Source organism: Catharus ustulatus, chromosome 10 (genome assembly GCF_009819885.2).
Source record: "Catharus ustulatus isolate bCatUst1 chromosome 10, bCatUst1.pri.v2, whole genome shotgun sequence".
NCBI lineage: Eukaryota > Metazoa > Chordata > Aves > Passeriformes > Turdidae > Catharus > Catharus ustulatus.
Genome location: NC_046230.1, coordinates 4,879,779 through 4,900,987, shown reverse-complemented (window position 1 = coordinate 4,900,987; position 21,209 = coordinate 4,879,779). Strand labels below are relative to the sequence as shown.

Below are 21,209 nucleotides of genomic sequence, written 5' to 3'. Positions count from 1 at the left end.
TCTGTACAGGTATCCTGCTGCTCTGATTTCTCAGAATCTGCTTTTCCACCTCCATTTTTTATGCTGGCCTGATTCAGTCATTCAGGGCTGTGTAACTTTGTTTTAATGTAGGATCTTGGTTTTTCTTTCCCCTTTTCAAGCCTTTTGGAATTGTCTAATGCATAATCAAATTCATCAAGTGCCCACAGGGTAGGACCTTCTCTTTCTCATGCTTCTGTTGGAGTGCAGACTGGAGACTTCAGCTGGCCATGGCTTCAGTGTCTCCTGCACTGCAAGAACCTGTTTGTACCATCCCCACACACAGAATTAATATCAAATAGAAGGGAGTCATAGATCTGTTTGTGTTGGGAAAACTCCCCAAGACCATTGAGCTCAACCATTCCCCCAGCACTGTCAAGGCCACCACTGACCCATGTCCTCAAGTGCCACATCCACACAGATTTAAATCCCTCCAGATTTAGATCCTCTACCACTGCCCCAGCAGCTTGTTCCAGTGTCTGGCCATCCTTTCTGTCAATAAATATTCCCCAATATCCAGCTTAAACCTCCCCTGGTGCAACTTGAGGCTGTTCCTTCTCCTCCTGTCCCTGTTCCCTGGAGCAGAGCCCGACCCCCCCGGCTGTCCCCTCCTGTCAGGGAGTTGTGCAGAGCCAGAAGGTTCCCCCTGAGCCTCCTTTTCTCCAGGCTGAGCCCCTTCCCCAACTCCCTCAGCCTCTCCTGGTGTCCAGACTCTTCATGGATGCAGGTCCTTCATGGCTGATGCATCCCATAATATACCACAGCCACTGTCACTAATTTAGTGGCACCTCTGAGCTTCTCCAGAGTGCTCCCATCACTCTTTACTCAGCCAGAGTCACATTTTCTCCTGCAGGGCTCAGGCTCACTTAGGAAAGGGTGTCAGGGCTGGACAGGGAGCAGGATCAGACTTTGGAGAAGAGAAGAGAGCAGAGGATTTTTTTTCCTGTTCATCCTCCCAGGGCAGTAAAACCTTGGCTTGACTCATCCACAAGATGTAAATTCCCCCTAATGCAGCAAGGAGAGCTCCTTGGGCTGTGCTGGGCTCTCCTGTGCCAACTCCTTGCCTGAACTAGTCCCAGCATGAGGGAGACACAGAAAATGCTCCAGGTGTGAGGAGGGTGGGATTGGGAGAGCTCTCATTGACGTCTCCTTAAACATCCCTGGAGGTTCTTGCCACCAAAGAGGGAAAAAAACCCCAAATACACAAAAAATAGGGGTGGGAAAGGGTTTCCAGGCACCAATTGTGCTTCTGCCCAATGGATGCTCTGATTGCTGTGGTTTACTGGAGTTATCACAAGTGTGTGAATTCTAGCTGACAGCAGTGGTTTTATTTATTTATTCATTTCTAAAGGTGGAGGAGAGAACAGCAAACATCTCTAAGGTTACCAAGAGTCAAGTGTGTCAAGCAGAGAGCAAGGAAATAAGTAAATCTAGACATAAACAGCCTCCAGGCATGTGGCAGTAAACAAAACTGTACCTGGAGTGGAAGCTCAGCAGCAAAGCAGAGTCCTTGGAGCACAGCTGTGCTTGGGAAGCACTTGGCACATCCCACTGCTTCCATGGGCACCAGTCCTGTGCAGGATGGGAGCACAGTGCCCTGTGCAGCCGGGTTGTGCCTGCCCAGAAGCTGTCAGGAAGTGCAGAAGCACAGCCTGTCAGCACCTGCAATGTGCTGGGTTTCCTTTCTGGGCTTTACCCCACTCCTTTAAGCAGAAATCCCAGAACCTGGCCTTGAACTTCAGGGCTTTTCTAAGTGCCATTTTAAGAAAGGAGGCAAACAAGTTCTGTTTGTGTTCAAATGACCTGAAGTGACTGCAAATCTGAACTGAGTTTTAATGAATCTGTTGATTTGTTTCCAGAGTTGATGTGTGGTTCCTTTTTCCCCAGATCAAGCCTCAGAGGTGCAGGTGACGATGATGCTGACGGAGAGCTGTAAACTCAGAGGGCTTCACCACAGGTAGGGCAGGCATGGGGACAAATCCATGTCACTGTGAGGTGCAACCTGGGGAGAGGGAGCTCTTTGAGAATTCAGCAACACTTCTGTAGAATCATGGAATACCAGGGTGGTTTGGGTGGGAACTTTTTAAAAAAACTCCAAAAAACTTTTTTTCCCTACACTGCCTATAAAGCTGGGATCCTCATGGGTCTCTAGAGCTCATGGATGTGACACCTGACTGTGAGAAATCATCAGGAAAGAGTAAGAAAATTCAAAATTAAAAAAGATTGTAAGTCATTGGTGACTTTTACTAATGGTTTTCAGTGGAAGGTATAGGTATTTTGAAAAGGGATTAATGGAAATTGAAACTGTATCCAGTTTGGTTTGAGTTTCTATGAATTTACATATTGATATATATAATATTATATATTATATTTCTTCTCAGGAAGATGTGCAGAGACACTGCAGCATGGAGGTTACCTGAGCCACAAAAGGCTTGGAAAGGCTCTTAAAGTGGCTGATTCAGAGCTAAAATTTTCTGTTCTGTCACTTTGCAATGAGTCAGACATGATGTTTTGACTTTTTTTTTGTTAAACTACTGTCATGGAAATATATATTTAATGTCTGTAGTTGGTTTAGAATCCTACACCTCCCAGTTTAGGATATAGCACTTCTGTGTACAAATGATAACCTGTATTCACAACAATTTATGTCATCCCTCTGGGGCCAAGTGTAAACATTTGGAGGGTTCTTCATAAGGAGAAAATAATCAAATATTTATTAAAATAAGTACTATCTAGGGCTTCAATTGTTTGGACACATGGTGCTCTGCAATTCTTAATACAAGACTAAATGCTTTTCTTCCATGTTGAATCAATTTTATTATTGTGTTTAGGAATCAAATTTTTAATTTTTTTTTATTTTTATCAAATTTCAGTTCCATAACATTGGGAATTTCTCTGTCTTCCAGGAATCTGCTGCCTATCACTCATGTCTGTATAGAGGAGGGAGAGAAACCAATGGTGCTGCTGCCCTACATGAACTGGGGGAACCTTAAACTCTTCCTGAGACAGTGCAAACTGGTGGAGGCCAACAACCCTCAGGTACCCTTGGGCATGTTTAATGGGACTTTGTGCCCATTAAACCCAAATTCTGACTTTGTGCCACCACCCCTGTTCAGTGTGATGGCAGAACAGCAGAGGTGGCTCCCCAGCAAGTGTTTGCCTTGATTCCCACCAGGAAAGCATTCCTGCCTGTTTGTCCTGGCTGTTCAGAGGGCAGGAAGCTGAGCCAGCTCTCATTAAGATAGGAGCTCAATCAATGCATCCTAAAATTAAATCAACAAATAGAGAAAATTGTGGATTAAGCTAAAGGAAATCATGTATAGAGAAATTTCAGATTTCCTGATACTACTTTTGGTATCCCAAGCTATGAATACAATACATGCAGGATTTTGATTATGGTGGGACAAGTGAAGTTGCAAAAGGAGCTGAAGCAGCAGCCTTTGATACTGGTTTTGGAGAGCAGCAAGGATTTTGACTGTGCTGCTGCCTGGAAATGAGCTGGTTTCCAGGAAAACCAAGTGAAAAGGGTGTAGGAAGAGGGGTAACATGGACCATTTTTGCCTATGGCCACATTCAATAAAAGGAAAAGTAGGTACAAAGAGTGAGGCACTTGAAAGATTTTTCCCTTGGCATGACAAAAAAAAGAAGTTAAAATTTAGAGTGAGGCACCATCATGAGTGTCCATAGGTGGTTGTGTGGGGATAGGGAAGGGAAGGGAAGGGAAGGGAAGGGAGTGACACAGCAGACCCAGTAACCCTGGACTGGAGGAGCTGATGGCTGCTGCTCTGGGCTCTTGCAGGCGATTTCCCAGCAGGATCTGGTGCATATGGCCATCCAGATTGCCTGTGGGATGAGCTACCTGGCCAGAAGGGAGGTCATCCACAAAGACCTGGCTGCCAGGAACTGTGTGTAAGTACTGTCCCCTCTGCAGCTGCAGCTCCCTGCACTCAGCCTGAGCTCTCCTTCAAAATGCAGCTTTGGGGTCACTGGTGTAGTTAGTGAAACTGTTTTCCTCCAAAGCAAGGGGAACCAGGAATTGTGATTCTGAAGGATGCAGAACATCCTCTCTGTAAATGCCTCAGCTGTGTTTGTCTATCACTTTTTCAAAGGCTTGAAAAGAATTAAAGCTTCCCTTCAACTTTAATAAAAGCTTGGAATATCTTTGACAGTTTATCAATGGATAGATTTTTGTTTGAAGTTGGTTTTGTTCATTTTTTCTCCTCAAAAACTGAGTTAAAGTCTTTGTTCATTAATGTATTTCTTGGTTGCCAAGTGATGGATAGATACAAATGTGCTCTGGAATGGGGTTTGAAACAATCTTCAGGCTGGAATGCACTCCAAAATGTAGAGATGGTGTTTGGTGGCCTCCCAGGAACCCAATCACTGAGTGACCACAATCTCTGCACTTGTGCCTGGAAGGATGCTCAGTGTGATGGGGTTCCTGACAGACTCTGTTCCTAATTTCTATTGCTCTTCCTCACTGGTGAGCACACTGAGGAGACAGAGATCACAAACATCAGAGGCATCACCTGGAGCTTTATTTTTGGAAAGAGAAAGAGATGCCAGTAGCCAAGGTCCCCTGCAGGACTTTGTTCCACCTGCCCCTCTTTGTTCCCCAGATTTGCTCTGGGTGGTGAAAGGCTGGGAAGTGCATCAGACCTGTGTCCTAATTTTGGGAAGGGAGCCAGGATTCCAGTGATCTTGGCAGGTTTAAGGGAGGAAATGCTTTTGGTCTCATGTGCCCATGGCCAATTACAATGGACATGAGCATTACACAAGCCAGGGCTCTCACTGGGAATTGCCTTTTGGATTGAATCTGTTTTCAAACGGGTTTTCTAGGAATTTCTCTGTACTCTTAAAGATTACTGACTAGGAAATTTCCTGGTGTATAAATTTTTAGGATAATGACCTGGCCTGAAAGTGCATAGAAATAAAATAAATAAAAAGGTGTCTGAGATAGTAAAGAGAAAACAGATAGAGCATTTATATTTCATTTTTCTTGTCAAAATAAAGAAATAATTGGCAAAATGAGAAGACAACAAAAACCAGTTTGTTACCATGCTCCCAACTCAATGTTCCTTCTCTATTTTTGACATACAATGTTGAAACCAACATCTTTGCCATATTCTGAAGTCAGCTGTTTATGAGAACACTGAACTTTATTACACACAGTTTTAAGATCAAAGAGTTTGAATCACATCCCAGAGGGGGCAAATTCTCTGTGTTGTTTTGAGTCATCTTTTCTTGAGTAGAGTGAGTTTCCCTTAGTACCCTGTTTGTGACAAGCATGAATATCTCTTGTGGAGGGAATAAACAGTTTTGCAGCAGATGGCTTGATTGGAGACACGCTTTTGGACCACGAAGAGTACTGCTTACTTAAAGATGTTACTGGCTCTTGCTCTGCTTAGATTGTTGCCTCATTATTGCCACAGAGCTGCAAGGTATTTAATTGCTCTGATAGGGGATCTCCAAAAGAGCAGGAGTAACTTGAGGCAGGCACTTGTTTACTTTAACGGTATTTTTTATACTGTAAATGTTTGGTTTTATTTAATCAAGCCTGCTGATTTTTCTAGCGCCCTTATCAGTTGGCACGGAATAAATTGGTGCTGTGATAATATTTGCTAATGACAGAGTAAGTGTGTCTTGATGCAGGAGAGTGGCAGTGCTTGAGCTGTGATTAGTTAGATGCTGCTGCAGGGCTGAGCAGAGCTGGGTGCTGAGCCCTGCTGTTGTGTGTGTGCAGCATTGACGAGGCGCTGCAGGTGAAGATCACGGACAACGCGCTGTCGCGGGACCTGTTCCCCATGGACTATCACTGCCTGGGGGACAACGAGAACAGACCTGTCCGCTGGATGGCCCTGGAGAGCCTGGTCAACAATGAATTTTCCAGTGCTAGTGATGTGGTGAGGTTTTTCTCCCCCACCCCTTACATTTTGGAAATGTGTTTTGTTGATGTTTTTCTCTTTTTTCAGCTGTTGGAGAATCACAGAATCTAAGTGTGGTTTGGGTAAAGCCCATTTAATTTCACCCCCTGCCATGAACAAGGACACCTTCCACTGTCCCAGGTTGCTCCAAGCCCTGTCCAGCCTTGGCTGGAACACTTCCAGCTGCTGCTGGATACCCTGTGCTAGGGCCTCACCACCCTCACAGAGAGCAATTTCTTCCCAATATCCCATTAACTCTGCCCTCTGGCAGTGGGAAACCATTCCCCTTGTCCTGTCCTTCCATCCTTGTCCATAGTCCCTCTCCAGCTCTCCTGGAACCCCTTTATGCACTGGAAGGAGCTGTGATGTCTCCCTGGAGCCTTCCTTCTCTCCCAGTTCTCCCAGCCTGGCTCCAGAGCAGAGGGGCTCCTGCCCTTGGAGCATTTCTGTGGCCTCCTCTGGACTCAATCCAGCAGCTCCAACATCCTTCTCTTGGGGACCCCAGAGCTGGAGACAGGGGATCATGGCACAGTGGCTTGTTCAGAGCAACATTTCTACTCCCACTCCTGCATCAGCTGCTCCTGGCAGATGGTTCAGGGGTCAGCCAGGCCCTTCAGGCACAGCAAAAGTGCCCCTTGCTCTCTGTTCCCTTGGTAGTGCAGGCAGGCAACACAGATTCAGAGAGCTGCACTGGGAGTAGTCTGCTTTTCATAAAGTATCCCAAGTTGGGAGGGACCCACAAGGATCATCCAGTCCAACTCCTGGCCCCACACAGGACACCCCAACAGTGCCATTCTGTCCCTGGGAGCATTGTCCAAACACTCCTGGAGCTCTGACAACCCTGGGGCTGTGCCCACTCCCTGGGGAGCCTGGGCAGTTCCTGAGCACCCTCTGGAAGTCAAGGTGGACATCTGCTGCTCACCCTGTGCTCTGTGTGCTCAGCAAAGATCTGCTCAGGCACAGCTTCCCTTCATAAATCCACTCTGGCTGTTCATCCCTGTGCTTCATCCACATGGGAGTGAGTTCCAGAATAATGAGCTACCAAACATTAGCAGGAGCTGGTGTTTGACTGTGTGGCCCATAGCTGAATCCCAGCTCTTGCAGAGGATTCCTTCATTCCAGTGGTCAGGAACCTCTCCCAGTTGAGGTGACCTTTCAGAGATAACAGCAGTGTTGCAGTGACCTCAGCCTGTTCCCTCAGTGCCCTTGGATGCATCCCATCCAGGATAGTGGTCTGGTGCCAGTGTGGGAAACTTTAGGGAAGTTCTGGTTGGTTTTTTTTCCTTCATGATCTCTGTACTAGTGCTGCAACCATGTGAACAACAAGAAAAAGAAGGAAGGAAAAGTGCCAGTTTTACACCACATGTGTAATAATTGAAAAACACATGGGGGTTTGTGTTGTACCAAACTTGAAGACAGGAGAGGAAAGGGAAGTTGCCTGTAAAAGCATGTTTTTAGAGAGCTAAATTAACTCAATCAGATGGTGGTTTTGGTATTTTTTTTTTTACTTTTTTAAAGAAATCTGAAACGTTAAAGCATTTGCTGTTTGTAAAGACCGGGAAATCAAAGCTTATGTAACAGTGGCAGTGAGGTGCAGAATTTTATTAGGATGAGTAAATATCAGGATTGTAACCATTTTTTTGAAAACTCCAGTGCAATTCAGCATCACTTTTAACCCATTTTAACCCAGAAGTTCTTTTTTCATTGCTTAGGGATAAATGCCACCCACCTTTTAACAAACAGTCCAAACTGCAGACACGTGGCCATCTGAGTTTTGTAGAGTTCAAAGGTGAACAGTTTTTGTGGGTGTAGAAAACACCATGTGCCCTAAATATCAGCTTTGCATCTACCTGGACTCCTTTCCCAAAAAAGCTGATGTCAGATGTTTTTGTGGGTTTGGTAGGAACAAAGCCATTGCATGTAACAGGGAACGGGTGATGAAGTGTGGTACAAACAGTGTGTCTGCAGAGATGCCATGGGACGTGTTCCAGGCTTGCTTTTTGGATGACTTTCTTTCAGATGTGTTTGCTGGCTTGAAGCTTTCCCAATAATGTGTTGCTCCCCTGCCAACAGCTCTATCAGTCAGCCAGAGTGCAGGCAAACAAACCACGATTCCTGCTGAATCTGAAGTCTGTGGTTTTCCTGCTCTTGAACGTGAAACTCTGATCTCTCCATGCCATTTTTCTGCAGCTACCTCTAGAATTAGAATAGCTGTATTCCCAGAGTGGTTTTGCTTGAATCACTCTCATCTTCATGACCACCCCTTGTCCTTCACCACTCCTCTCCACTGCAGGTAAAAAAGGGGCTTTATTTCCTGCACCCCTGCCCTTCTCTGCCTTTCCCACCTGAAAATATCCCTTTCCTAAGGCTTGGGTCAAGGCAGTGGTGGGATTTCTCTTGATTAAAACAAGAATTGTGTGAGTCTTGCAGGATTCTCTCCCTTTTTAATTAATGATGATGTGTAACTAGAGTAGTGAGTCATGAGCATGCAGTATCAGCCCCATCTCTGGTCTCCTGGGTCTCTGGATAGCAGATAAATCATTTCCCTTGAATTCAGCTTGTGCATGGATTAATTATTGGATTTTTCATCACTTTAAGCTTCTTCTGGCAATGTGTTGAATGCTGAATGTGTTGAATGCTGATCCAGCTGTCAGGTTTACTGAGATGAAATCTCTTTTTTTTCGTGAGTTCCTATTCCTGAGCGTACTCTCCAAACATACAGATGATTTGGAATCAAAAAATTATAATTTCATTCAGTTTGCTTTTCTGATCCTTTGAATTTCACAGCCTTTTTTTTGAGGATTTTTGAGGAATTTTGAAGGTGTAAAATGTAAAAAAAAAACCTAAATAACAGTTTTATACTAGACAATCATTCAGTGTTCAGTATTGGTTAGATTTAAGTGTTCTGTAATGCATGATTTTTAGCACTGGTATCTTGGTGCACTAAGATTTTAAACTTAGTTGGACTTCATAGAATCCCAGGTTGGTTTGGGTTGGGAGGCACCTCAAGACCATCTGGACCCTACTCCCACTAGCCCAGGTTGCTCCAAGCCCCTGGACCATGGACATTTGCAGGGATGGGGCAGCCACAGCTTCTGTGGCCAATTTACCACCAGTTCTGTGATTTTTAATTATCCCAGTCTACAGCATGTTGAATTTAGTTCTGTAGAGCATTTATGTAAAGCTGACTGTGTATAATCTCCTTACAGCTGATTTTGTGCCCTGGCTGGAGGAGCTCTGGGTGCTCAGCATGATGTTAATGCTGCACTGTTCCTTTGCAGTGGGCCTTTGGGGTGACCCTGTGGGAGCTGATGACCCTGGGCCAGACCCCCTACGTGGACATCGACCCCTTCGAGATGGCAGCTTATTTAAAGGATGGCTATCGAATAGCTCAGCCCATCAACTGCCCTGATGAACTGTGAGTGCCTCTGGGGGGGGGACAAAGTGCTCATTTGGGCTTGGTGTGTTAAGAGAGAGCCAGGGTTGCCTTTCCCTGCCTGTCAGACAAACCCTGGGGTAAACATTGCTCATGGAGCACTGCCTCCTGCTCTGGGGTTCCCAGCACCAGAAGGATGTGGAGCTGATGGAGCGAGTCCAGAGAAAGCCATGGAGATACTGTGGTGGCTGGAGACTGTCTGGACCAGAGAAGGCTCCAGGGAGACTTTAGAGCCCCTTCCAGTGCCTAAACAGGCTCCAAGAGGGCTCGGGAGAAACTTGAGACAAGGGAGAATGGCTTCCCACTGCTAGAGGGCAGGATCAGATGGGATATTGGGAAGGAATTCGTCCCTGTGAGGGCAGTGAGACCCTGGCACAGGTTGCCCCATCCAAGGACAGACTGGACAGGGCTAGGGGCAGCCTGGGCTAGTGGAAAGTGTCCCTGCCCATGGCAGGGATGGACTGAATAACCTTCAAGGTCCCTCCCAAGCCAAACCATTCCATGCTTTTATAGCAGTTGGATGATTTCCAGTGAACTATGTACTGACAGCTCCTTCCTGGATGGCCATGGGTTATATCCTAAATCAAGCCAGGACTTCTGGTGCCAGCCCCTGGTGTCCATGCTTGGAAGGAGCTGTTCAGCATTATGAACCATAAGATGAAGGGCTCCTTGTCTGTCTCTGGTTGCTCAGCCAGTTTCCCAGTGGCAAATGCTGTTTTGCTTTTCAGGCTGAGGCTGTGCTTGCCTGGCTGATGTTCCCCTGTGCTTCATGTGCCTTTTTGTTGCAGGTTTGCTGTGATGGCCTGCTGTTGGGCCCTAGATCCTGAGGAGAGACCCAAGTTTCAGCAGCTGGTGCAATGTCTCACTGAATTTCACGCAGCATTGGGAGCCTATGTGTGAAACAGCAGCAGCAGATGGAATTCCCTGCTTGGGAGAAGCCATGGCATCCATCTGCAGCTCCATGCATCCCTCGGACTCGCACACGTGATGTGTATAAAGCAACACTACAGGGAGAAAGCACTTCTTCCAAAACACTGTGCCTTAGAATGCCTTAGTAGTCTCAAGTTTTTTTGTAAGACCTCTTGGTGTTGAATATTTTCTAGATATCACTTTTGCTAAGTTAAATTGAGACCTTTTTGGTTTGCCATCAGGATTTGTAAAGTGTAGAGATAGTGAGCTGAAACATGAGATTTGGATGGACTTTGCACTCTGACAACAGACACGTGATTTTTTTGGAAGGGTTTGTGGAACTGGTAGAAAAGTGAGGAGAGGGGAAATGAAAAGCCACACTGCAGAAAATTTTCCCTGCTTTTAACAAAATGTTGAAACTGAATCTTTCTGACCAGCTCTAGTGTTTGTACTTGTATGTATCTGGAATAGCTTTTTAGTATCAACTTCTTCTATTTTGAGACAACAGCACATTATGGTTGGATCCACACATCTTACCTTTTTAACCCATTCAAAAATGTTCTTTGGAAAAGCTGGTCTTCAGGATACAACATCACCTTTCTAAAGCGATGATGTAAAAGTGATCCCAGTTTACCTCATACAGAGAGTGGTGAAGGTGGGGTAAGAATGGTGCCCCTCCTTTCACATCAAAGGATTTTTGAGATGGTTTTATGTGCTAACTAAAGGCCTTCAGAGAAGCACCAGAGCAGCCCCTGAGTGGGAGTCTGTCACCTCAGGCTTCTGCCCCGCAATTTCTCTTGTTGATAAAGGTACTGGTTGTTTTTTTATGGGCTATTATGGCCTGAAATGGGCTTAAATATATAAATATATATTTGTAAAGACACTTGCAGAGTAAAGAATGTTTTTCTATTACACCTCATGTGAAAGCTTGGTCCCTCACCTTGCCCTGTGTGTGGATTGTGCAGGTTGGTGGTGGTTAGATTGGAGTTGGCAGGAAGGAAAGGTGAGTTACCTGCCTCCCTGTGGAACTGGTCCCTGAGACTTCAGGTGTTCTCCTGCTGCTTTCCTTAACCCAGAGATGCATTCCACCCCAGGTTGTTTTGAGTTGAACATTGCTTGAGAGGACTGAACATGTTTTTTCAGCAAAATGTGTCATGGAATTCAGGCTTTTTCTGTATGTAACAAAGTTACTTGCAGTATGGGTCCCAGTTCTCCTGGTAGGCTGCATCCTCTGCCTGGTGGCACCACGAGGAGGGTTGTGCTTCAGCACAGTGTGGGACATGAAAAGTTGCTTTTTGTCTCTCACCATCTGCCTCAAGTGTTTGTGCATCTGCAGGGACGGGACATTGCCCTGACAGGCTCCGGAGCCATCGGAGCGTTTTAGGAAACTGCTGAGAAGTTCCAGCAGCTGGATTTGGCTGGGCCATCCACATGTGCAGCTTCTGTTCTTTCCAGACTTGTGAACCTTGCTAAAGAAAATGAGTCCTCTCTAAATAGTGTCACATGAGACAAAGCCTTTTTGTGATCTGTGTCCCTCGAAATGCCAGAGCTTTCCTGTCTGTACTGCAGGGTTTGTTACCTGTGGCCAGTGACCCAAGCCTTGCCTTATCCTGGAAGGAAATTTTCCTGCTGGCTCAAGTTTGGGCGTGTTGTGATGGGCTATGCTTGCCTGACAGAATTGGAACTGGTTTTGTTTGGTTGAGTTTGGAGTGGCTGAGTGTGGGGACAGCAGCAGGGCCTTGGGTGTGTGGTCTCTCCATTCTGACTTGGGGAACTGGTACCAGTGGCAGGACTTGACGGTGACGTGGGTGTTGAAGTCAGCAGTGGCAGTTCCTGACATCCAGGTTGGTGTTCCAATGGGATCTGTGGAGATCACAGCTCTAAAAGTGAGGTTGGAGAACAGCCCAGGGTGAAAATGATCCACCTGTTGTATGTGCCCAGGGCAGAGTCACTCGCACACAGGATGTGCATTGTGCAAGTTCTGCTCACACCCCAGGGGTGTCACAGGTCACATGTGATCATGGTGGCTCAGGGATGATCTGCACCTGAACCTGCTCCACTGCAGGCTGTGGGAGTGGGAAATGTGTCAGCTTTCCCTTCCCTGGGCTGCTTCTCCCCTGCTTTCATCTGCAGAGACCAGGAAGTGGTTTGGCGTAGGTTAGGGTACAGATACAACTCTTCATTTTGGAAATTTGCTTTTGTTTAATCTGGCTTCATCTACAGAGATGCTCCACCCAGGGCAGTGATGGAGTCCCCATCCCTGAAGAGAACAGCTGGATGTGGCACTTCATGATACAGTTCATTGGGCATGGTGGGCTGTGGTCAGAGGTTGGACTCAGTGGTCAGAGGTTGGACTCGGTGATCTTGGAGGTTTTTTCCAGCCCTAATGATTCTATGATAGGCATTCTGCTGACAGCAGAGTTACCTTGAGTAGACTCCTTGCAGGAATTTGTTGTACCTGATACTGCAAATAGCTGTCCTGCAGGGATTTTGTTGCATGTGCCATATCTTAGCTCCATGGGCTTTTGGGGAAACACTTGAGGAGCAGGTCACTTGGGCAGAAGATTGGAAAGAAGGACTTAGTGGAAGGAGAACATTGTTGGTAACTTCTAGTCTTAAAGTACATGGAAAAGTCTCAGTGTGACCCTGGGGAGAGCTACATGGAGCATGGCTGGGAGGTGAGGCAAAGAGATGAAGAACAGAAAGCTGTGGTTGCAGGAGAGAAGAAATGAGGAAGATTTTATCTCCCAGTGTTTTTTTTCTTGGGAAGGTAATGCCAGAAGTAAAAATGAGGCATGAAGGAGTAAAAGGCAGGAGGTGTTGAGCATTAAGGTGGTGGCTTAGGTGGGAAGCCAGCTGAAGGATGGGGTAGGATGGGATTCCCTTTGAGGACACAGGGCAGAGTTCTTGAGTGCACTCTGGTGGAGCAGTGATCACTCTGGAGCGAAGAGAAGGATCACACCATGGGAGAGGACAAGGCTGAGAGCAGACAGAGCTTCATGGTGATGGGTTGAGAGCTGTGGAGGTGTTCTGGGAGATGAAAACAGCACTCAAAGAATGGCTGCTCTGTGGTTTTTCCTTGTAACTCAAGACACCTTGGAGAAGCAAAACACTTTCTTGTTCAGCCTCAAGTCCTTTGTTTCCCACTGTAGCTGTGTCCAGATTTGCAGCAAAGGGTGAGGCTGACATGGCAAAAGAAGGTAGGGATGAAGAGGTGACACCTTGTTTTATTTAATTGTTTCCTTCCCTGGAGTTTAACACTTGGAATCAACACTCCAGAGTGTTCAACAACCTTTGTGCTGGGATCTGAGAAGGCTTTGGGCTATTCTGTCTGGAAAGACTCGTGTGTTGTGTGCTATAAAATGAAGTGTGGAAAGATCAGCTGGTGCTTGTCAGAGGCAAGTGGAAATACTGCCAAAATGGTGGAATTCCTGTCAGGGCATTGAGCTGGAACATTTATTTTTTGTGGTAGAAAAGGAAGATTAAAACAATAAGAAGAAAAGGTCACCAATCCAAATGCCAGTGTTAAAACTCTCACCTGGCACGTGAAGGGTGTCCATGCAATCCCATTGGGAAGCAGCACCCTTGGAGTGTTTGGTGCCTCACATCAGGTATTTTTTCAGCACAGCATGTGCAAATGATCCATGGATTTTGAGTGTTTGAAGCCGTGGTAACTCAGCTTGAGAAACCCTTGTCAGTTGAATTCCTGCTGGTGCCAGTGGATTATCACAGGATGCTGTTTGATCTCAGTACAGAAATTTCAGTGAGGAGCCATTGGAAGAAATTAAAGAAATGTGTTGAAAATACACAAAAGGGCTCTGAGAACTGGTGTGAGGGATCCAAGTAGCTCCACTGGGGTCACAGAGTGTGTGATAAGGAGGCAGCCTGGGAGCTGGAATCTGTGGAGCTGCTGCTGGGGGAGTGAGGCACTTCATGCCCTGGCACATCCAGGTTCTTCCAGCCAGATAAGGACATTCCTGCAGCCATCCATGGGCTCCACACAGTGATGCTCCTGGTAATTGCTGCTTCCTCTTGGGTGAGGATGTGGAGAACCTATCTTTGCTCTGGGAGTGCCTTGCAAATATCAGATGGAAGTGGCATTGCAGAGAGGGAGTGTTTTGGGGTGGAGGGAATGTGCTTTCACCCCATTCCTGCAGGGAGTGTGCTGTGCCTGTCCTGACCTCAGGCTGGGTCTTGCTTGGGGCAGCATCCAAGTGTTGCTGAGAGGGGGATTGTGTTGCTGTGCAGCAGCTCTGAGCAGGAGACAAGGTTTGCCTGGAAGATTTGGGAGTGTTTTGGGTCTGGTTTTGGCCTGGTTTGACGCTGAGTGTTGGACTCAGAAGAGCTTGGTATGGTCTCATATGGCTGAGCTTGATGTCCTGCTGCCAGACATGGTGGCTTTCCAGAAGCTTCCAGTGAAAACATTCTTCCACTGAGAAATCCAAGAATAAACAAGAAGACATCCCCAAGTGTGGTTTTGATCCATATACCAGCTTCTGTGCATTCCTAGGGTCAGAAAGGCTGGATCATCAACCTGTCTCCTCCTCTGCCTCCTTTCTGCAGCTCCATAGTCTCAGCTTCCACCTGGGTTTAAGAGACATCCCATAGCTTTGGATCTGGTGGACTGGGTTGTGTCTAGGAGAAACCCTCTGGGATCCAAGAACTCTGGCCTTGCATCCATTGTGCAGCCAAAACACAGAGCAAGCAAGCAGAAACCCTGGCACTGGCTGGGCTGCAGGGAGTCCCCCAGCCCAAGGAATTTGGCTCATGGGATCAGACTGGAACCAGCTGTAAGAGAAGGATCTGTGTGGTTCTGCTCACGTCACCCTGGAGATGACAAGATGTCTGGGACCTGTCCTGATGTGGGAGAGACCCAGAGCAGAGCTGGAACTTGAGGCTTGCTCTTGCAGCTGTCTAACACCTTCAAACGAGGCATTTTCACTGTTGGAATGGGTTTGAAATCCCAGTTCTGTGCAGGTCCCAGGCTTGCCTGCCCTGTAAAAGCCAGGTGCTCTAAGGGTGGAAGTTAGGGGAGGTGGCTCCAGTATATTTGTGATGCTTCAGCCTCTGGAATAGACTTGGAGAAGGCTGGAAGCTGAAGATGTGTGTGCTGAGTGCATTTCTGCTGCAAAACTGGGATGAAAGCCAGTCAGAATCTCCTCTGGATCTGCCTGAGATGCAATAGCCTGTGCAGGATGCAAATCAAGTGCTGCAGCCAACACAGAGGAGCTGTTTTCAAATTTACCTGGTCCTGAGACTACTCAGCCCAGGCCCTTTGAGTCCCACCTCATTCCAGGCAGCCTTGGGTGAACACTGCTGTGAACACGTCTTGGTTCTTGAAACCCCTTGCCCACAGAGAATCCAGCTGTTCTCAATCTTTCCTTTCCAAATGGAGCAGAGCTGTAAATGAAGCTGCCCTCCAAGCCTTGTCTCTGAGCCAGGAGAAACCCTGGGGTGGATACAGCTCTGTGTGAACCTCCCCTGTGGAGGTTGGGGCTTCAGCCTGGAGGAAAAAAGGTTCTGTGGAGGTCTTAGAACACCATTCCAGGATCTGAGGGGACCACAGGGAAACCAGAGAGGGATTTTTTGTCAGGAACCAGAGTGACAGGACAAGAGGGACTTGGTTCAAACTGAGAGTAGGTTTAGATGGAACATTGGGAAGGAATTCCTCCCTGTGAGGTTGGTTAGGCCTGGCACAGGTTGCCCAGAGAAGCTGTGGCTGCCCCATCCCTGGAAATGTTCCAGGCCAGGTTGGACAGAGCTTGGAGCAGCCTGGGAAGATGTCCCTGCCTATAGCAGGGGCTGGAATGGGAAAAGCTTTAAGATGCCATCCAACTCTTGACATTCTGGGATGCCATGCAGGGAAAGTGCCATGCTGGGAGTGATTCATGCTCTGCAAGGAAAAATAAATGCATTGTCTGTCTGGGTGACGCAAATGGGGCAGAGGTTGGGAACATCTTTCTGGGAAATGCTGAAGGACAGAAAATAGGGGTTGATGGAAAAAACTTAAAGGAATAGGGAAGTGGAGCAACTAATCTTTTTTTTGCAGACATGTCGAAGTCTTAGGAGGTGGGGAGACAAGAAATTGCTGTGGAAAGAGGATATTGATACCATAGGTATGACAAAAGCATGAGCCAAGCAGGGAGATGGTGAAATACCAGAGGAGAACAGCTGTGTTGGCTTGGCAGGAAGCTTCAGGCTCTGTGTTGGGTAAAAGAGATGTTTGGAGCATCTCTTTTTGTATATAAACTGTTTAAGGGAGCAGCTGGATGGGACACACCTCAGAAAGAACCCTGGCTGATGCACAGGACCAGGCATGGAATTAGTGGAGAGCTCCTCTGTACCAAACTGGAGCTGGATCTGCAGTGCTGCTGGGCAGGTAAAGAAAAAGAGCAAAGGGGGTAAAAAACAGGAAAAAAACCCAACGAAAAACAAAAACACACAAAAATATCCCATAACTAAATTCGTATTTAATCTTGAAAGAAATGGTGGCTGAGGCTGCCTTGCTGAAGGATTTATAGGGGCATCAAGGGGATGTTTAGATTGGATATTAGGGAAAATTTCTTCACCAAAAGGGTGGTGAGACATTGGAACAGGATACCCAGGGTAGTAAGGGAATTCCTGTCCCTGGAGGAATTTAAAAGCTGTGTGGATGTGGCACTTGGGGACATTGTGAGAGCCTTGGCTCGGGTGGGGTTGGACTCGATGATCCTGGAGGGATTTTCCATTGCCAATTAACTGGAAATAGTAGAGGGGAAATTAAACATGGGAAAGTTACTGGCAGCTTCTGTGGGAGTGGGAAACCTGAGCTGCATCTCCAAAGGGCCCTTCCATAGGGTGCCATCGTAGATTAACTACCAATTTTACTTCTGAAACAAAGGAGTGGTTTATTGGTGGCTGAGGACACCACTGGCCTTGAGCTCCTCAAAACCATGAAGGGATGGTGAAAACCTTCTGAAAAGTTCAGCAGGATGGTGACAGCTGAACTGTGGGCCCAGCTGGTCTCCAAATGCCCTTTGTAGTCTGGGTGATGCCATCATGTGGGAATGAGGCCAATCTCCATGAAAAAGGTGATTTCAGTGCCAACGTCCAGCAGAAATCCCAGAAATGCTCTTGGAGGACAAGTGAAGCTTCAGGTGATGCTGTGTCAATCCTTCTTCTCCCACATCACATCCTACCTGCAGAGGCCATTCCTGGCTTTGTTTTGGCACTGTTGGGCTGTAACAACGTGGATTCTGGGAAGAGCTGCGAGTTCCAGCTCTGCTCAGCTTTTGGGTAAACAGGATCACACGTCAGAGCTGGGTTTGGGTGTCTGCAGGGAGTTGTTGTGCCCCAGGGGATCCGTGCTGGGTGCTGGTGCCCTGGGATGGTGTTGGCTGCTCCCCAGTCCCACCGTGGTGCCAGCCCTGAGGAATGTCTGAGTCTTGGCTTTTGGGATGCGTCCTCCAAAGACTCTGAGCCAGAAAGCTGTACCTGGGAGCAACAGGAATGCTGCTTCCAAGAAACAGGAGGACTTCCTGGGACAGACCCAAGCACCCTTGCAGGGGGCAGGTCTGTGGATGTGTGGTCACCTGGGCTGGAGCCACCTCTGAGGTGGCTTCTCCTTAACCCCAGTGTGGTTCCTGGGCCTGCAGAGGAGATGCTGTTGTTCTGCTCCTTGTTCTGACTTTACTTACCAGATGCAATCTCTTTCCCTTGGATATTAAAATTAGTGTCCAAGTAGTTTTTGGAGCAGAAGTGTGATGAGGAGCAGCTGGGGGAGCTCAGCCTGGAGAAAAGAAGGCTCAGAGGGGCCCTTCTCACTCTGTCCAACTCCCTGACAGGAGGCTGGGGCTGGGAGGGTTTGGTCTCTGCTCCCAGGGAACAAGTGGAAATGGGCTCAGGTGCACTGGGGGATGTTTAGGTTGGATATTAGGAAAATATTTCTTTACAGAAAGGGCCAGGAGGCCACAAACACCCAAACAATTCGTGGTGTGGGTAAACTCTGGATTTTGTCCTCCTTTCCCCTCCCTGATCTGTTCCACACAACACCTCACATTCAGTTCCCTGCTGAGGAGTGAGTGACGTTGTCTTGGAGCATTGGAATTACAGTAAGTCTTTAGGGATAAATTAAAGTCAATGCAGCTCCTGACCCAGATGTTAGATTTGTCCTTTTCCCTTGTGTAACACTGGTGCAATGAGGAGTGCCCCACACTGTGGACAATTATCCATACTGGAAAGCTTCAGCATGACTCTCAAACAAAGGAAAAAAAGACTTTAATAATGAAAAGCCTAATGCCCTAAGTTGTACATACAGGGTTTTGCTGCAAGAAAGGACTTGTGGATTTTGTCTCTGAGTCTATAGAAACACATAATTCTCTCAAAGCTCCTTTGTTCCTTTGGGTAGCCTGAGCCATGCTGGGTGTGTGTCTCTAATCTTGAAATCTATGAGCTTTAAGGAAAAAATTAAGTTAATTAAAACAGTTTTTACATGTATTGTCAGGTGGTGCTTCTGAGTGTGGGACCAGACTGCCTGGATCTGTGATCACTGAAACAGGAATCTCTTACCATCATCCCCTCCCAAAATCTGCCTGATTTGGACCAGTGCAGTTTGAAATTCTGGTGTTTAGGGAATTAATATCCTATTCCTCAACATATCTGCTCAATAGACACTGAATCCCAGGGGGGAAGTTGGGAACCATAGGAAGGAGAGGTGGGTGGGAGAGCACATTAAGCAGCCACCACTCCCACAAATATATTTCCTCCTAGCAAGTCCTTGATGAGATGCTCTGGATTTGCAGGAAGCTTGAGTGCTGCCACTTCTTTTTATCTCCTTCCTGTGTCCTGGCAGAGTTCATCTGACAGTAATTGGTGACAGGTTTGTGTTTTCCTCCAGTTCCCTGGAGCAGAAACTCTCCCTTCCCTTTGCTGCTGGTGGCAAAATATAGTTCTGAGGGTCTTGGTGGTCAGACCCCCATGTGGAGCTTGTTGGCCCCCCCATGTACATTCTTCAGCCAGGAGCAACATCTTGTACCACTTCCAAAGTTCATTTGGGCTTTTTTCACCTGACATTGGTGCTGGGCAGGTCCTTGGGGTTCCAAAACCTGAGGGTGTCTTGGTTTTCCTGTCCCTGTGGGGTGAGGTGGCTGCAGGGCCAGAGCCCAGGTTTGGTGAGCTGCTGTTGCTGCCTCTGGCAGCCACCACAGATTGGATGTCAGAGCCACAGAAAACAGCAGGAAACTGCCAAATGGGGCTTTTTTAGCATTGCTTTAATTTGCTCCCTTAAAAATGTCAGAGTCTGAATTCCCATCCTTATGTAAACACGTCATTGAGGTGCTGCAGCAAGTTCCCAGCCCTGAAGAACCAAAGCCTGGAAACCAAATGTGCTCTAATAGGGAAAATATCTTCATGAATGCCATTGTATAAAAAAAGATTTAATTAGTTTTGGGGTTTTTTTCCATGTTGGAGGAAAACTGTTTTCCTTCATGCGTGGTGCAAATGCCAGTAACACATCAACCCTTGGGCATCACCCAGAGCTTGGACACCCCCAGCACAGGAAAGAAGGAAATTGTTTGTGTTTGACTGCAAAAATACAGTAATCTGGGAGGTCATTTGGTGGAGGAAGCAGCTCTAAGTGTCAATTAATTGCTCAGAGTTTGTTTTTAATTCCCCAATCTCAAGTTTTCATTCTTTCTCTGTGCTGGGCTGATCCCCAGCATGGGCAGCAGGAAAGGGATTGGGATTGTGCCCCTCTGCCCCACTCAGGTGAGACCCCACCTGCAGAGCTGCCCCAGCCCTGGGGCCCAGCACAGGAAGGAGCTGGAGCTGCTGGAGAGAGTCCAGAGGAGGCTCCAGGATGAGCAGAGGATGGAGCAGCTCTGCTGGGAGGAAAGGCTGGGAGAGCTGGGATTGTTCAGCCTGGAGAGGAGAAGGTGATTGTGGTCTTTCAGTATCTGAAAGCCAAAGAGGACTTTGGATAAGGGATAGAGCAATGGGGCGAGGGGGAATGGCTTCAAACTGAATGAGAGTAGGTTTAGATTAAATGTTAGAAAGCACCTGAGAGGGAGGTGAGGCCCTGGCACAGGGTGCCCAGAGAAGCTGTGGCTGCCTTAGATCCCTGGAATGTCCAAGGCCAGGTTGGACAGAGCTTGGAGCAACCTGGGACATGGCAGGGGGTAGGACTGGATGGGCTTTAAGGTCTCTTCCAACCCAAACCATTCCATGACTGCATGAAGACAAGTCACTCACTTTGCTCAGCTGCTGTGTCTCTTGTTGCAGGCCTCCACAACCTTCCCAGGAGCTGCAAAGGGCAGCTCAGAAGTCACAGGAGAAGCTTCCCTGAGTGTCTTTGCTTGGATGGTACTTGTAAGGATAAGGGGAATGTGTCCTGGGAGGGGCTGGCTTGTCCTGGGGCTCTCCCTTCAGGTGAGTCCTGCTGTCAGGACATACCTGGGGCTACTCTTTTGGGAATTCCATCCCTAGGATGCTCCAGGCTTGTTCTGCCTCTACCAGCAGTGCGGTGAGCACAGGCCAAGCAGAAAGGATGCTCTTGGAGAGTAAAGCCCTGGGACTGCTGGCAGGGGCTGCTCCAGGTGGTCCCTAAAGGTAAATGAGGGTAAAAAGGCTGGCAGAGACTGCCTTTCTCCCAGCACAGGAGGACCTGGAATGTGCAGCTCCCATGGGTGACTCCTGGTGGGATGTGGTGTAAAGCAGCCTCTCTCTGCCCCATGAATTCTCTGCAAAACATGGCTGTGGCCATCCCACCCACCCCAGGATTTCCTTCATCAGGGATCTTTAGGGTAAATTCCTCTGTAACTGAGTCATGCAAACCTGTCAAATGAGCTGTAAACCCACCTTGTGTGTGTGGGCCCCCCTGCTCCAAAGAAATCCTAAATTTCCCAAGCCCTTTGGCTGCACTTTGGGGAGGGAATGCTCAAGTCCTT

At 47.4% G+C, this 21,209-nt stretch overlaps 1 protein-coding gene across 2 annotated transcripts in view; it reads left to right on the top strand.

The window, feature by feature from the left end:
- The window catches only part of RYK (receptor like tyrosine kinase), a 52,383-nt gene extending 41,182 nt beyond the window's left edge, over positions 1 to 11,201 (top strand). For both annotated transcript variants that reach the window (XM_033069145.2, XM_033069146.2), the window contains exons 10-15: positions 1,906 to 1,975; positions 2,925 to 3,057; positions 3,818 to 3,927; positions 5,762 to 5,921; positions 9,224 to 9,360; positions 10,167 to 11,201. In XM_033069145.2, the coding sequence (XP_032925036.2) occupies positions 1,906 to 1,975; positions 2,925 to 3,057; positions 3,818 to 3,927; positions 5,762 to 5,921; positions 9,224 to 9,360; positions 10,167 to 10,278 (722 nt within the window). In that variant the 3' untranslated portion in view covers positions 10,279 to 11,201. The remainder of the gene's footprint in view (positions 1 to 1,905; positions 1,976 to 2,924; positions 3,058 to 3,817; positions 3,928 to 5,761; positions 5,922 to 9,223; positions 9,361 to 10,166) is intronic.
- The last annotated feature ends 10,008 nt before the right edge of the window (positions 11,202 to 21,209 follow it).